Source organism: Glycine soja, chromosome 15 (genome assembly GCF_004193775.1).
Source record: "Glycine soja cultivar W05 chromosome 15, ASM419377v2, whole genome shotgun sequence".
Taxonomy (NCBI): Eukaryota; Viridiplantae; Streptophyta; class Magnoliopsida; order Fabales; family Fabaceae; genus Glycine; species Glycine soja.
Window position 1 is genome coordinate 30,319,943 of NC_041016.1, and position 15,725 is coordinate 30,335,667.

The 15,725-nt window shown below is 30.2% G+C and overlaps 2 protein-coding genes and 1 long non-coding RNA gene across 3 annotated transcripts; 2 read left to right on the top strand and 1 right to left on the bottom strand.

Annotated features, from left to right (window-relative positions):
• The first annotated feature begins 26 nt into the window (after window positions 1-26).
• On the top strand, window positions 27-3,188 carry LOC114386053 (factor of DNA methylation 5-like). Its single transcript, XM_028346062.1, has 4 exons — window positions 27-163; window positions 1,628-2,221; window positions 2,473-2,678; window positions 2,778-3,188. The coding sequence occupies exons 2-4, from the start codon at window positions 1,633-1,635 to the stop codon at window positions 3,186-3,188; spliced, it is 1,206 nt and encodes a 401-aa protein (XP_028201863.1). The 5' UTR covers window positions 27-163; window positions 1,628-1,632.
• Window positions 3,189-3,570: 382 nt separating this feature from the next.
• Window positions 3,571-4,531, top strand: LOC114386950 (factor of DNA methylation 5-like). The gene is made up of 2 exons (XM_028347028.1): window positions 3,571-3,779; window positions 4,079-4,531. Exons 1-2 carry the CDS (start codon window positions 3,648-3,650, stop codon window positions 4,325-4,327), a joined length of 381 nt encoding a protein of 126 aa, XP_028202829.1. The 5' UTR covers window positions 3,571-3,647; the 3' UTR covers window positions 4,328-4,531.
• Window positions 4,532-8,129: 3,598 nt separating this feature from the next.
• Window positions 8,130-14,682, bottom strand: LOC114386598. The gene is made up of 3 exons (XR_003661121.1): window positions 14,553-14,682; window positions 8,357-8,438; window positions 8,130-8,258 (listed from the first exon to the last, which is right to left on the bottom strand). It is a non-coding gene; the product is annotated as an uncharacterized LOC114386598 (long non-coding RNA).
• Window positions 14,683-15,725: the final 1,043 nt, after the last annotated feature.

A 15,725-nucleotide genomic window follows, 5' to 3' on the forward strand; every position in this document is an offset into this window, starting at 1 on the left:
TTTAGAGAATTGCTCAACACACATATATTGACCATTAGACTGCGAAGATAGGGTGCAATTGGGCAACAAGGATCAGGGAAGAGAACCAACAAGATACTAGTCATCTGAGAGCACGCAGAGTAAGGGGAAGGAAGAAGAGCTAAGGAGCATTTGAAGTACAAAGGTGAGTTCTTTAATTGTGTTTTTAATTTTCATTATTGTTGCAACTGAGTTATCAATATTACAATTCAATTTGGGGTCTTGTGGATCTATCACTTAGTAATCCAAATCTGAAACAATAAAGGGTTATTGTACGTAATGTTTGAAATTTATGGGGTTAAATTTGTAATATGTATAAAATCACAGAGAGGGCATATGTGTAATTATGTAATCAAGGGTAATTCTCGGTTTCAATTTTCAAAACTAAAGATGAAATCGATATGGGTGTGGGTGTCACAAAAATGGTTTTAAGCAAATCAAAAGAGTTTCTGTGTAAGTTGAGTAAAATATAGGAGATAGCATTGTATACATGATGGAAATGAAGGATGTTACTGCCTACATTCATTTTCTTTGTATATAGACCTATCTTAAGACGAAAAATTTAGGTAAGACCGTTGATTTTTTTTATTTTTTTTTACATGTGACCCTTAGAAGTTAACTTTTATCATTGTTCATAAATATTGGTTAGTACAAAGATCAACCATACACATGGAGTAAATTTTTTCTAGTTTACTTTAACAAACAAAAGTAGCTCATTTTTGGCATGACGTTTGATTTTATTGTCTGCAAGCTTTCACAATAGTAATTTTAAATCTTATAGAAAAAATATTATTTTTAAAATTGTTCTTTCAGCAAAATTTAAAAAATGATAGTAATACACATCTTAATCCACATTTTAAAGAATGTTTTATTTTAAATTAAAATTTATCAAAAATTGAAAAACAATTTTAAATATCACTTATTATTTAAAATAAAATTTAATTAATACTCCTTCCGTCCCATAATAAGTATCATCTTAAATTTTCATTATTAAGATCTAGAAAAGTTAATTAATAAATTGATTAGAGAGAATAATAATTTTATAAAATCAACCATCTTATTAATATTACATTAATTGAAAACCTAAAGTAATACTTGTTAAGAATATTAGTGAAAAACATTTAAAAAACAGGATATTAGTAAAAAATAATAATATTACATCAAAAAATTATCATGACACTTTGAGACTTATTTTTTCTTAGGCACTTATATATTGATTAGAACAACAGGAGAAATAAATAAAGAATTGGAAAATGAATTTCTCTTACTAACTATTCTCGTCTTTTAACCTATATGTGCAGTGTGTTGGAAAGGATGTAATTAGATAATTCATGTGTTTCTAAAGAAATGTTTTATATAATTTATATTATTAGTTAAATTTTATTAAAATTTATAAAATAAAAAAATGTTACTTAACAAATTGTGATTTCTAATAAATTATGTTAGAGAGTGTACTGTTAATATATTTTTCTTTCAAACAATACATGCTCATTTATCCTATCATTTTTTTCTCCTTTTATATTGCTTTTGAAACCAAAGAAAGTATAAAAGAATAAGTACTGAATTTTTGTCAGAAATTGGTTTTTTTTTTCCAATGTTTGTCACTCAGCATCAATGGCTAGCAGTTCAGATGAGAGGTATGTTTGGCCTTGGACAGGCATTGTTGCCAACATATTTGGGAAGCCAAAGCATGAACCAGTGGAGTGTGATAGCATGTATTGGCTGAGAAAGTTTGAACAATACAAACCCGAAGAGGCTTATGTTTTGCATTGTGCAGAAGATCCAACAGGGTACGTTGTGCTGGAATTTGGTACAGAATGGACTGGGTTCACGCAAATGATGAAGTTAGATACAGATTTTCTTGTTGATCATCATGGAAAAAAGGATTATTATGAGTCAAGGAAAATGGGTTATTCTTCAGGCTTATTTGGTTGGTGTGCACAGGCAGAAGATTACAACTCAGAAGGGCTTGTTGGAAATTTTCTCCGTCAGAAAGCTGAGCTGAAAACAACCTCTATGGTTGCACAAGAGTCATTAAATGAAAAAACTGAAACTCTGGATCATTTGTATGGGGAAATAGGCTCTGTAAACAAAAAGATTAGTGAGATGGAATCGAAGTACATTGAGGACTACATGTCATTGGATAAAATGATGAAAGAGATTGAGAAGAAGAGAGACTTGCTTCACCAGACTCGTGCTGAAGGTTTGTAACCCTATTAATGAAAGAAACTTTAATTTTAATTAATTATTTTAAAAGTTAATAGATTCGATGGATCAAATCTAACTAACTATTTTGATCAAACATGATTAGAACTAGCTGTAACTATAGGTGGATCCAAATGCGCAATGTAGAATTCTCTTGAATCCCTAAAGATGCTTCTCCACTCTTGAATATATTAAGCATATGTTTTATTTATTGGTTTGATGTTTGAACTTCATCTTATTACACAGCAGATGATCATGTAAATTGTGCTCCAGTGTTGAAGTCGATGGTAATGCGTGGACGTGAAATTACTTATAAAGCCATGGAAAAAAATAAAAAATTGCAACAAGAGATAGATACAATGAATGATGAACTCGATCGCTGGTGTCAACAACTGATTGAACAAGAAAAGTCAACTATACAACAAAGGAGAAAATTTGAGGAAGAAAAGAAAAGCGTAAATCTTTTTAATTAACTTATCTTGAATTTTTATGACATAAAATTTGTTAATGATAATATCAATATTAATACGAACTATTTAACTTATAATGTCAAGCAAATGGAATCACTAATTTTAGCAACAGAGAAGCAGATGAAGGCCAGAAGTGATGTTCTCAGTTTGCTTGAAAAGCATCAGGTGTGTTACGTGTTGTTTGTTTCTTCATTCAGAAGTGATGCACTGTTGAAGCTTGAAAAAGAGAAGGGAAATGAACAAAATTTGAATTTAGAAATTGCTGAACTAGAGGAACAACTCAAGGTTTTGAGGTGTGTGAACTCAGAGGAAGCTGATCATGAGAATAAAAGAAAGATCGAAATAGAAGAGATAGAAGAAAAATTGGAGGACATGATTTTTGATATGTCCGTAAAAGATGATGAAAATCAAGCTTTGAAGAAGAAGGTACAAGAAGCTAAAATTGAGCTAGAAGATGCTAGGCAACAAATTATTAAGGTAAATGTTCTGTTCTGAGAAAATCCTTATTCTAATCCTTATACTAAGGAGACACTTTAGTTCATAATTTTATTAAACCTTTTACTTTAATTTTTAAACTTCACAAAAAGTAATTCATTTTTTACTTTTACTTTGTATCATAAAGGTTTTTTAAGTGAATAATATTTTACAAAGTTAAAAAGATTTTGTAAAGTTAGAAGTTAAAAAGGATTATCCAATTTTAAGTGTTAAAATGGAGAGTTTACACATTTCATTAATGGCACTGCAGTAAACATTATCTTAATGTTTTGCGAACATTTTTTACTATAGCTATTTGCTGTTGGTACTGTTTTATCACAATTAATGTTTTCCGTGCAAAAGCTAATTGAATGCATTTGCTTGACAATTCAGGAATTACCACAATTCTTGAAAGGGGTTACTAAGATTCAAATAAAAAAAATTGGGGAGGTCAGTGCTAGGTCATTTAAAAAAGTGTGCATGAATAGGAATAAAAATAACAAAAAAGCATCATCTGAGTCTGTCAAACTGTGCGCAAAGTGGCAAAAAGAAATTCTGGATTCAACATGGCACCCTTTTAAGATTGTTGAAGTCGAAGGGAAGGAAATACAGGTATATGATACATCTTGGTTCCTTCTATGTTTTCTTCATGTTTTGGTTTAACATAGTTGTGAATTAGTAGAAGAGAAGGCTCGTTCAAATGTAATAATGTCCCTTTATTATAGATCCCATAAACACATGATCATGTAAGAAAAATTTATGTATATCTCCAATTTAGAGTTTGTTACAACCAAACTAGCATAATCTGTAAAACATGGCATGTTATCAGCAGGGTAGGGGATTCAATTATGTGTCACAAATGTACACTAGCATGAGCAAAATTTGATGTCTCTCTCTTTTTATTTTTTCAGGAAGTAATTGATGAAAATGATCCTAAATTATTATCTTTAAAAAATGATTTGGGAGAGGAGGCATACATTGTTGTGGTGACAGCTCTAAAGGAATTGCATGAGTATCATAATTCTGATGATGCTGAGAACACCCATAATTCAAGTGAGAAACAAGTGATACCTGAGATATGGAACTCCCAAAATGGACGTAGAGCCACCGTAACTGAAGCTTTGAAGTACATAAGCAATAGGGTTATCAAGATGCGGTGACGATGAATGGCAATCCCATATTTAATTTATTCCCTTTATGTAACCTACTTTTGGGACACAATACTCAGCACTTGTAATGCTATATAGTTTTATAGGTGCTAGTAATCTTGTGGTTAGATTATATACTATTTTTGCTATGACAGGTTAAAGAGAGAATAACTACTTTCATTGTTATTGATTTGTCTTTAATTATACTAGTTTGCAACCCGGATTGTTAGATTTTTTTATTCAGCAAGTATTGTAATTTTTGATTGTATGATTCCATTGGTCCTCTTTCTTGTAAGGTATTAATCATTTGAGTCATAGAAGATGTTTTTTTGACCAATAGGTACATAAACACATTAGATTTTGTCCTTATTGGTTGAGAATAGTATATGATGGTCTGTACTCAATATAGTGAACAATTATGGCTATGCGAGAGATATCTTATATTGCATGATGATAATAATAATAACAATAATAATAATAATAATTAGAAAGGAAGGAGATAGATATTTGATACGCACATGACAAAGAAAATTAACAACATTTCTACCTCAATAAGAAAGAAGAAATTTTGACTATAATTTGTTGTCACTCATAAATATAAAGGGAAATAATTAAAATACATTGAGCAAACCTACATAATTTGTCATCAAATTAAATCAAACACATAAAATTAATAAACTATATAGCAAAATTTATAGTGTTGGAAATGGAGTCGGAATCGCCTGCATGAAGGAAGAAACAAAAAGAATAAAAGGAAAAGAGAAGAAGATTCAGATGAGAAAGATGGAGAAAGAGAAGATTGAGGGAGAAAACACAACAACGGAGAAAACTCAAGAGAGAGAAGAAAGAGTAATGGATAAGATACGCACAATTATGAGTATTAAGCGGAATTAAATGAGCCGTTAAATCCGCCAATCAGGAAGCAACACGTGGCAAGGGTGCTCGAAATTGAAGCCCTAAAAACCGCACCGCTAAATTTTGTCTTTTCTTGTATTTTAATTAAACACTTATCATACATTATGAAAAATTACGTTGTTACAATTTGGGCTGTGTGGAGGAGATTGATGGTGTTGTGGGTGTGGTGACCATGACTTTTGAGTGAATAAGTTAGAGAAAGGAACCAAAGAGAGTGATGAGTCAATTCCATTAGTCAATGTAACAAAATTGATGGAAAAGATATAATTAACATAATTTTGAAGAAACAAAAATAAGATTTGATAGAACTTTTCAATAATTAAAAAACTCAATAAATTTTTTAATTATAATCAAACCTATGTTGAATCTATCAACAGATACTAATTAAAAAAACAATTATTTTACAGGCCTTACAAACCCAAGTAAAATTAAATTCAGAAATAGGTGGATATTGTTTTAAATGAAATATAAGTAGCTTTTTTAAAAGCATAAGTGTTTGAGAAAGGAAGTAACAAAATGAATAAAAACTGGTGGAATGAATAACAAATGAATTAGGGTAATTAAGTGGGACAAATGTTACAAAGTAAATAGCGCTGAAAATGTGGAATCACATTTCTTGAATTTGTCCCTTGTAGTTGTTTGCTCTATGAGATATTGGGTTTATAACCCACAACAGCAAACATCACGGGAGGGAAAAGGAAAGAATAACGTAGAAATCGCAAAAGTAAAATGCATAAAAATTATAGCTTACCTCGTAGACTACCACCTAAAACTCTGAACAATCTCACAAAATATGAGTTTAAGGAAAAAATAGCAACGAAGTATCCAAAAAAACCGCAAAAAGTCAGACAAAAAAATATGTTCATAATCATTAGAAGTTCAGCGTAAAGGGGAAGAAATTGTTTCATACCCTAAGGTATTTGACAAACAAAATTAAGCAAAATATAAATCAAATCAAAGCCCAAAAATATATAGTTGTCTGTGGGATGGTCTTTAACTGGAAAGAGTGTCATCCTATATAACTTCTGAAAGGGAAATACTGGAAATTATAGAATGTACTCGTTTTATTCCCGTACTAAAAATGAGAATCAACCTCTAAGAGTACAGTGTGTACAATTAGAAGCACTGAGTACAATAGTCACAGAGAGAAAAAGAAGAAGAAAGAGAAATGTCCACTCATAACCACCGTCCCTCACTACACCTTCTCTCCCCTCTAAATACCACTATTAGTTGGTTACATAATCCACCAACCTAGAGTTGGGTTTTCTCTATTTCACACTCTTTCTGTTACCCATAGTGGATACGTGAGATTTGGCAAATATTCCCCTCTGTTGAGTTGTCTCAATTGAGTCATTTTTTCCTTCTAGAAGCTTTCTTTTATCTGAGAGCATTACAATGCCATCCCCTTTTAAAACAACCTTGTCCTCAAGGTTGAAGTTAGGAAAGTTAGCTTGGAATTCAGCAACATTCTCCCAAGTAGCTTTTGCCTCATCAGTTCCCTCCCAAGACGATTGCAAATGCGGTGCACATGAGTATCTACACATATCCCTTGGACATTGTCCCTTTATGGACTAAAACTTGAGTTTTTTCATCAAGGCACAAATTCCTAATGTGTGTGATACCAAATAATTATTTTAACAGGGGAAAAAAGGAAAAAAATTATTTTTGAATCTCATAAGTATTTTGTACTTACCAGATGAGCAATCTTAGGACCTATTCCTGGCAGCAAGAGTAGTTCCTCAATTGAGTTGGTATGTCTCCATCGTACTTCAAGAAACAAAAATATTGGCAATTTTCTTCAAGTTACTCGCTTTTCTTGTATAAAATCCAGATTATTTGAATAGCATGAGTAAATGGTTTCCAACAGATACCATAGATTTTGTGACAAAGAACATACTGGGTAAATCAACTTTTAGATGGTTTCCTCATCAGCTTTGTTCATTGCATCAACAGTAAGCAAACCATTTTCACAACGAGGTTGAGTCGCTCCTACTCTTAAAAGTACAAACTTGTAATTAAAACAGTTTCATAAGCAAGTTGAATATGATGACACTGGCAATGGGCATCAATCACATAAAGAAGACAGGTGATAAACATAATTAGGGGGCTGAAGTACAATGGCAGTGCATCTCTTAAATTAGCAGTTCATTTGCAACATATTGATTCTCATTATATATATATATATATATATATATATATATATATATATATATATATATATATATATAATTTGGTTGTAAGTTCACTGTATCAATAAAAATCATCAGAGAAACTAATCTAACTCCACAAATGCAGAAAGACATAAAGTAACTTTATTTTTTATATCTCATACATTACATGTAATCTAATATTTTGAGTATAGTATTGAATTGAATTAGTCATTGCCATGATGATTGAACCATGATACTCGAGCCAGAAAGATTAATAAGATCATTATCAAGCACAAGCAGAAAGAACAAACTTTTTTTAATCACCGAATACCGTCCTTAAGGATAACCATGACAGCTACCATCACTATCCAGGACAGAGCATAAACCTGAAGAGAAAATGTATGTCAGAAAACTATTCTCTACATATGCATTATTCTCTATTTTTTTTTTCTTTTCTTTATACATACAGCACATTGATCACCTAATACACTCCACAACAAGTTCTTGTGTAATTCTATTCCAAAATAGAGTATATATCATCATCATATTATGTTGACCAATGACCACAAATGCAAGAAATTAAAAACTCAAATTGTAAGTAGAACAACTCATAGGATACCAACTATCCCAATGTCTAATGCATGTATCATGATCCAGACAGCGAAAAGAAGTCCAAAAAACATAGTGATTTATCTTATGTTTCACCTTTTATAATTTATCATATTTTTTATAAAAAATATCAACCTGTATCTTCCAAGCATCAACATTGCTTGGAAAAGAAGAGCCAAGTCATAGTCAATCACAGGCAAATCAAGGGTGGCGGTGTCTTCGCCTCAAATTGTAGAAAACAGGTGATGTTGCTCCACCCGTAATCATGACTTCATCAAACAAACAGAAACATACATATTTCATCAATATAAGGTTAAAAATAATTATGATTATCAAAACAATTAAGCTTTAAAATTGCCACAAGTACCATCAACATTGGTTGGAAAAGAAGAGGCAAGTCATATCCAATCACTGGCAAATCAGGAGTGGATAAACTTCCACACAAACACCTATAAGAGAAGAAAATATGAAGATAAAAGCCAAGTGCATAAGTAGTTTTTAACTTCTGGGAGAAGCTCAATTCATTTTATCCTTTTTACTTTCACAATCTAGAAGTAATGCCCTAATGACAGAGTGGAAGAAAACATGAATTATTGTAACAAATCATAAAACCTAACAACATTCCTTCATAACAAAAGACCTTAACTTTAATCAAAGTTACCTGAATGAGACTACTGGTCAATTGAAAGTCTCTAATGATACCGGTATAACAATATTCCCAATGTTTGATCAAGATGCATAACAAATTCTAAACACAATAGCATCTGAACTCCTTCACACCCAAAATGTAAAATATGGCTTACATACCCCCAATATTGTGTTGGTAAATATTTGTGTTTTAATTTAAAATTTATAATTATATATTAATTCTATTTTATAAAATAATATTTATTTTAGATTCTCTTAAGATTTTGTTTTAATAAGTCAAACTAGTTTGTTATATTTGTTGTGACAACTGTAGGTTGGTTTTCCAATGGTCATATTTTGTTGTTGCAAAATGCCTATATATATCTCTTTCCTCTTTTCTAGAAAAGACAGAATGAGAGCTCTGGTTTCTTTCTGCCAAAAATTTATCTCTTTCTTTTCCTATACAAAACTTAATTTTTGTGAGAGCAAGAGCATTGGTGTTCATAAGGTTCGGGGATCCTTTCGCTGCACACGATCGGAACCAACGGGTTGTCGTATCTTGGGAGAGGAGCGCAAACAAATTTTCTTACCCATGCAGTGGGGGCGTTTTCTCTCTAAGGATAGCGTTTACGCGCTTCAACCCAGGCTATATCTTTCTTCCCTTAATTTTTTTTTTCTTGTGCTTATTTTATGTTATAATGCATTATTCATGTGCTGTTAATTAAATTTAATTCGCTACTGCTATTTTGTTATTTAATTCAAGACTGTGCATCTTCTTCATATTTATTTTCTTTCATTTTTTATTTTATTTTTCCAACAGTCTTAGAGAGAAAAATTATTTTAGAGAGAAAATGTTTTATACTTTCTTCTTGCATAGTTTTTTGTGCAATAGCATGATGTTGTATCAAAATATCTATAATGGATATGATTAAGTTCCTTTCTAGTAAGCATGAAAAATTAATGGATGAAGACACAATGTATTATGTTTTATTATATTATTTCATTTCCTTAAATTTTTACATTAGTGAGAAATTGTTGAAAAATATTTTCTTATAATTTGAGATTTACAATATATTTTCTTCATTAATGGTGGTTTTGAAGAGAAAATGCTTTTAGAATTAGTTTATGTGAAAAACTAAAAGCATACTTCTAATTTCATTCCTATATGATTAGAAAACTATCTTTTACTTGGTCAAATTATCTCGTGAACACAAGTCTTTAAAATCAGGACATTTGTTGTTTGATTTTTAATTTTTATTGTTTAACGTTATTATTACTACTGCAAGTATTTTGTTGTTACATGTTGACTGATTGTCTCTTTATTTATAACTCATTGATAAAATATAAGCCTGTGAAAATATAACACACAAAAATAATAAAATAAATACTTTGGTGAAACTTTATATTTTGCATGTCGTATTCTTAAAAGAGTACCTTATAAACAAAAAAAAATCTTTATGAGCTATGGAGAAAAAGAGAACCAAATTTGAAATATCTTAAAGTGTGGGGGTGTCTAGTAAAGGTTAATATCCCTATTAATAAGAAAAGGAAAATTAAAAAAAATATATTAATTATTTTTTGTTGGATATTTTTTACATAATACTACTTATAGATTCTTAGTTATTAATTCAGAAGTATTTGAAATTTCTAATGGTACTATTATGGAGTCTATAGATGTGACTTTCTTTGAAAATATTTTTTCTTGAAAAATAAATTGTTAAATCTTTGTATGGTTTGAAACAAGCTCCAAAGCATTGACACAAAAGTTTGATTAAGTTATTCTTTTGTATGATTTTCAAATTAATGATAGTGATAAATGTGTGTATGTGAAACAATTTGATGATAATGGATGCGTCATTTTATGTATTTGGATGACATATTGATATTTGGTAGTAAATGAATTTCATAAATGATGTGAAGTTTTTCTTGTCTAGAAATTTTGATATGAAAGACCTTGGTTGTGTAGATGTGATTTTGGGTATTAAGCTTATAGAAAAAAAAATGATGGTATGATTTTTTATCCAATCTTATTATGTTGAAAATGTATATATTAAAGAAGTTTAATTATTTTGATGTGAAACATGTTTCTACTCCTTTTGACTCATCCATCAAGCTAAAGAAAAATTTGGGTAAAGGAATTTCTTCACATAAATATTCTCAAATTATCGGTTCTTTGTTGCATTTGACAAACTTCTCTAGGCCTGACATTGCATATGCAATTGGTAAATTAGGAAGGTATACTAATAATCCTGATCATTCTCATTGGATTGCATTAGAAAGAGTTTTTAGATACTTAAAAGGAATCATCAATTATGGCATTCATTATACATGTTTTCCTGCAGTAATTGAGGGGTTTAGTGATGCAAATTGGATTTCTGATTCTGATGAAACAAAATCAACAAGTGGTTATGTTTTTACTTTAGCTGGTGGTGCAGTATCATGGAAATCTGCTAAACAAACTATTATTTCACGTTCTACCATGAAAGCAAAAATTATTGCTTTAAATACTGCTACTAGTGAGGCTGAATTTCTTAAAAATGTATTATGTGATTTGTCATTGTTAAAATGTATTATGTGTATTTTTGGTTAAAAAAAAATACCTCTTAATGAATCCGATGACAATTATTGTAGGGGTGGGGGTCACAACCCACTCTTTGAGGATTCACCTAGTGAGTGTGGTGGTGGGGCCGCCACTGTGAGATATGGGCTAATCTCTAAAGGACACTCACGAAACAAGATACAAGCGCAAGGCCGTGTAACGCGCTACCACTGATTAGAACCTAATTGAACACCAATATTGTAGGGGTTGTGTACTAAAGTCCGGTTAAAGAATATGTAGTTCAAGACAATCAAGTCACTACATTTTTCTCGGATTGAAGTTCATAAACACTAGGTATAAGGCTCAAACCCGGAAGGTTCCTTATACCGAAATATAATATCACATGCTCTTTCTCTTATGTTTTTATACAAATTATCTTTTAGAAAATATACTTTAAAATTTTAAATTATGTGGGGGAATGTTGGTAAATATTTGTGTTTTAATTTAAAATTTATAAATATATATTAATTCTATTTTATAAAATAATATTTATTTTAGATTCTCTTAAGATTTTGTTTTAATGAGTCAAACTAGTTTGTTATATTTGTTGTGACAACTGTAGGTTGGTTTTCCAACGGTCATATTTCTAACGGTCATATTTTGTTGTTGCAAAATGCCTATATATATATCTTTCCTGTTTTCTAGAAAAGACAGAATGAGAGCTCTGGTTTCTTTCTGCCAAAAATTTATCTCTTTCTTTTCCTATACAAAACTTAATTTTTGTGAGAGCAAGAGCATTGGTGTTCATAAGGTTCGGGGATCCTTTCGCTGCACACGATCGGAACCAACGGGTTGTCGTATCTTGGGAGAGGAGCGCAATCAAATTTTCTTACCCGTGCAGTGGGGGCATTTTCTCTCTAAGGATAGCGTTTACGCGCTTCAACCCAGGCTATATCTTTCTTCCCTTAATTTTTTTTTCTTGTGCTTATTTTATGTTATAATGCATTATTCATGTGCTGTTAATTAAATTTAATTCGCTACTGCTATTTTGTTATTTAATTCAAGACTGTGCATCTTCTTCATATTTATTTTCTTTCATTTTTTTTTATTTTTCCAACATATTGGATACCCTTTGCAAACACACTTTTAATTTTGAAACCAAGCTCACAACTTGAAGGAAGGGTTTCAAAGCTATACCATCACAATGACTTTTATCCCACAAAATATCATTTAGTATGATCCTCTCCTCAAAGAAATTAAACAGGTAACCATATTTATAATTTATTTACATTTTTGTCCACTAATTAATACTTTTATTAAAAAAGGAGTCCACTTCACCACAACAAACAACACCAAATGAGTGAGATGGAGAACTAATTGTAAGTCATAGCCCAAAGCTACAAGCATCCAACAAGTTAAAAGGTGCAACCTCATCATTTAATGTAGAAGTTTATCAAATCTCACAAAGTCCATTAAGAAAAAAGGCTAATGAACAAGTTGTCATAGGTCGAAGTCCAAAGCTACAAGCATCTGAGAAGTCAAAATATGCATCTTCATCATCAAATGAATTTTATTCAATCTCAAAAAGTTCATCAAGGAGAAAGACGAATAAATAAATTGTTTTGACATCAAAGTTTTAAAAGAAGCACACAAAAGAAGAAAAAAAACATCAGGTCACCAGCAAAAGGAAATAAATACAAAAAGTCTATTTAAATGAAAAATTTTCGGTGTTTTATTCGCATCACTTTTATGTGCTTTATCATTATGATTGACTATTTTTCTTTCATTAAATAAATATTTTTTTAGTTATTTTATTATGTCAATTTCACTTTGTTCTTATATTGTTCTTATAATAATTATACACAACGCTTACTTCTATCTTCACGTTAATCAACTTTAGTTCAGTGGTCAGCCTCCAATTTTGAAATATTTCCTTATAAATATAATGATAAAGAAAACATATCTTAATTTATATGTAATTTTTTATCTCCTTTAACAAAAAATAATATAAAATATCATTAATAGTTATACTTTTAAATTTGATGTAGTAAATAAATAGTTTATTTAAATATTTCTTTAATGATTTACAAATCCGCACAACGCATGGATATTTGTCTAGTTTGAGTAACACTACTAGAAAGCGTGCTTTTTACATCGGTCAAAAACGACATTCTACATCGGTGCTCAACCGATGTAGAATACGACGTTGTTAGTGTTATGTTTCAACATCGTTCCAAAATCCACCGTTGTAGAAATATAACGTTTTCTACATCGGTCCTCAGCCCACCACTGATGTAGAAATTACATCTTCTAAGTCGGTCATCCCTTGGTGGTAAACGATGTAGAATATGTCCGTTTCCACATCGGTGCTGATGTCAGGAGCGATGTGGAAATACGTAGTTTCTAAGACGGTGTTGACGTCAGCACCGTCTTAGAAACTACATATTTCTACATCATTGCTTACATCAGCACCAATGTTAAATGTTGAATTACCTACAAATAAATTTTAGATAAATTAAATCAATATTACGATATTATCAATATCGCTAATAATCAATAAATATTATTATATAATATTAAAATCAATATTTATAATTAGAAAACTATTTTATATCTTACTAATAATCAATAAATATTAGTAACATATAAAATAGTTTTCTAATTATAAATATTAATTTTAATATGAAAAGTTACATATTTATAATTATAATATTATCTAAGTAATAATCAACAAATATAATTAAACATTCATGAAACTAAGTATATAGTTGTTGATTGGATAATTACCATTGGTATGACTTTGAAGATAATTATATAAAAATCATCATTATCCTTTAAAAATCACACAATATACACAATATATTTCCATAAAGAAGAAACCACACAATATACACAAAGCACATTATAATATTATGGTCTTCTAAGAAAACAAAAATTATGGGAGAGAGAGAGAAACCTGTATGTTCTATTTAGAAACTTTATTACTAAGTTTTAAAGTAACTTATCATGAGAGCCATCTTAAATTAGATTCATATCATATAAACAAGCTAGTCAAACTAACTTAATCAGTACTATAATACATAGTTTTAATTATCGTAATCGGTTAGACATAATTAAAATCTTTTTCCTTAAAAAAACTAAAAACTTTAATGAAATAAATCTTTTTAATTATAATAAAAATAAATCTCATAATAAGTAACCTGCAATAAAATGTGAAACTGTTGTCAATCCTTCCTACCATGTCATTTTCCCAAGTATGATATATATCTACTACTTCCTAACAACTAAAAGAAATGGGAAATTTACAAAGAAGCAAATTAATTTTTTTGTTAACGTCTCTCCCTGATTTTAATGGTAATATGCTATAAAAATATTAAGAAAACCAATGTTCACTTACCATTGAAAAGGCGAGACATCAGGGCAGCTCAAAAAAATATACTGTCCACTAGAGTACTTAAATCCTTGTGGTTTATACATGTGCAAGGCCAAGACATTTCCTGGGTGCACTGCAACCTGAATCTTAAGAAGAAAATGTTAAATTTCAGTATAAGGTCATTTAATAGCAAAAATGAAATTAATTCAAAGAGAGAAGGTAAAATTTATCAAAGGAAATAACAAGGCATCAGAAAACTTATCTTCACTATTTCCATTTTGTTCGAATCTTCTTCTTTGTTTAGCATAGTGTATCACTTTGTTGTCTTCAAATTCAACTTTAGCCCAGGCAATGTCATCTTGAATATATTACTGAAATCAACCGCGTGCATAGGCAGATATTTAGCTTTCAGGCTATCTAAATGATTATGTGAGATCATTTTTTATTAACAACATCATCCTAAATTTTGATTAATGTAAGATCAATTTCATGACCTATCTCATATCCTGTAAGACAAAATTCATGACCTATCTCATATTTCCTAATATGTAGTTCAAAATAAGGATGAGGAGCTAGTACATACCCCTACTAAATGTCATTCTTCCTCTTTGGAAAAATCTCAAACTATTAACCCCAAATGACGCACAAAGCACGTCATGAATTCACTTTTATATATCCAATATTTAAATAATCAATCTTCTTTTCTTATTTCTTACATAAAACATATACCTTATCAATGTTCTTTTTATCAAAGGAAATAACAAGGCATCATAAAACTTATCTTCACTATTTCCATTTTGTTTAAATCTTCTTCTTTGTTTAGCATAGTGTATCACTTTGTTGTCTTCAAATTCAACTTTAGCCCAGCCAATGTCATCTTGAATATATTCCTGAAATAAACCGCGTGCATAGGCAGATATTTAGCTTTCAGGCTATGTTAATGATTATGTGAGATCATTTTTTATTAACAACATCATCCTAAATTTTGATTAATGTAAGATCAATTTCATGACCTATCTCATATCCTGTAAGACAAAATTCATGACCTATCTCATATTTCCTAATATGTAGTTCAAAATAAGGATGAGGAGCTAGTTCATACCCCTACTAAATGTCATTCTTCCTCTTTGGAAAAATCTCAAACTATTAACCCCAAATGACGCACAAAGCACTTCATGAATTCACTTTTATATATCC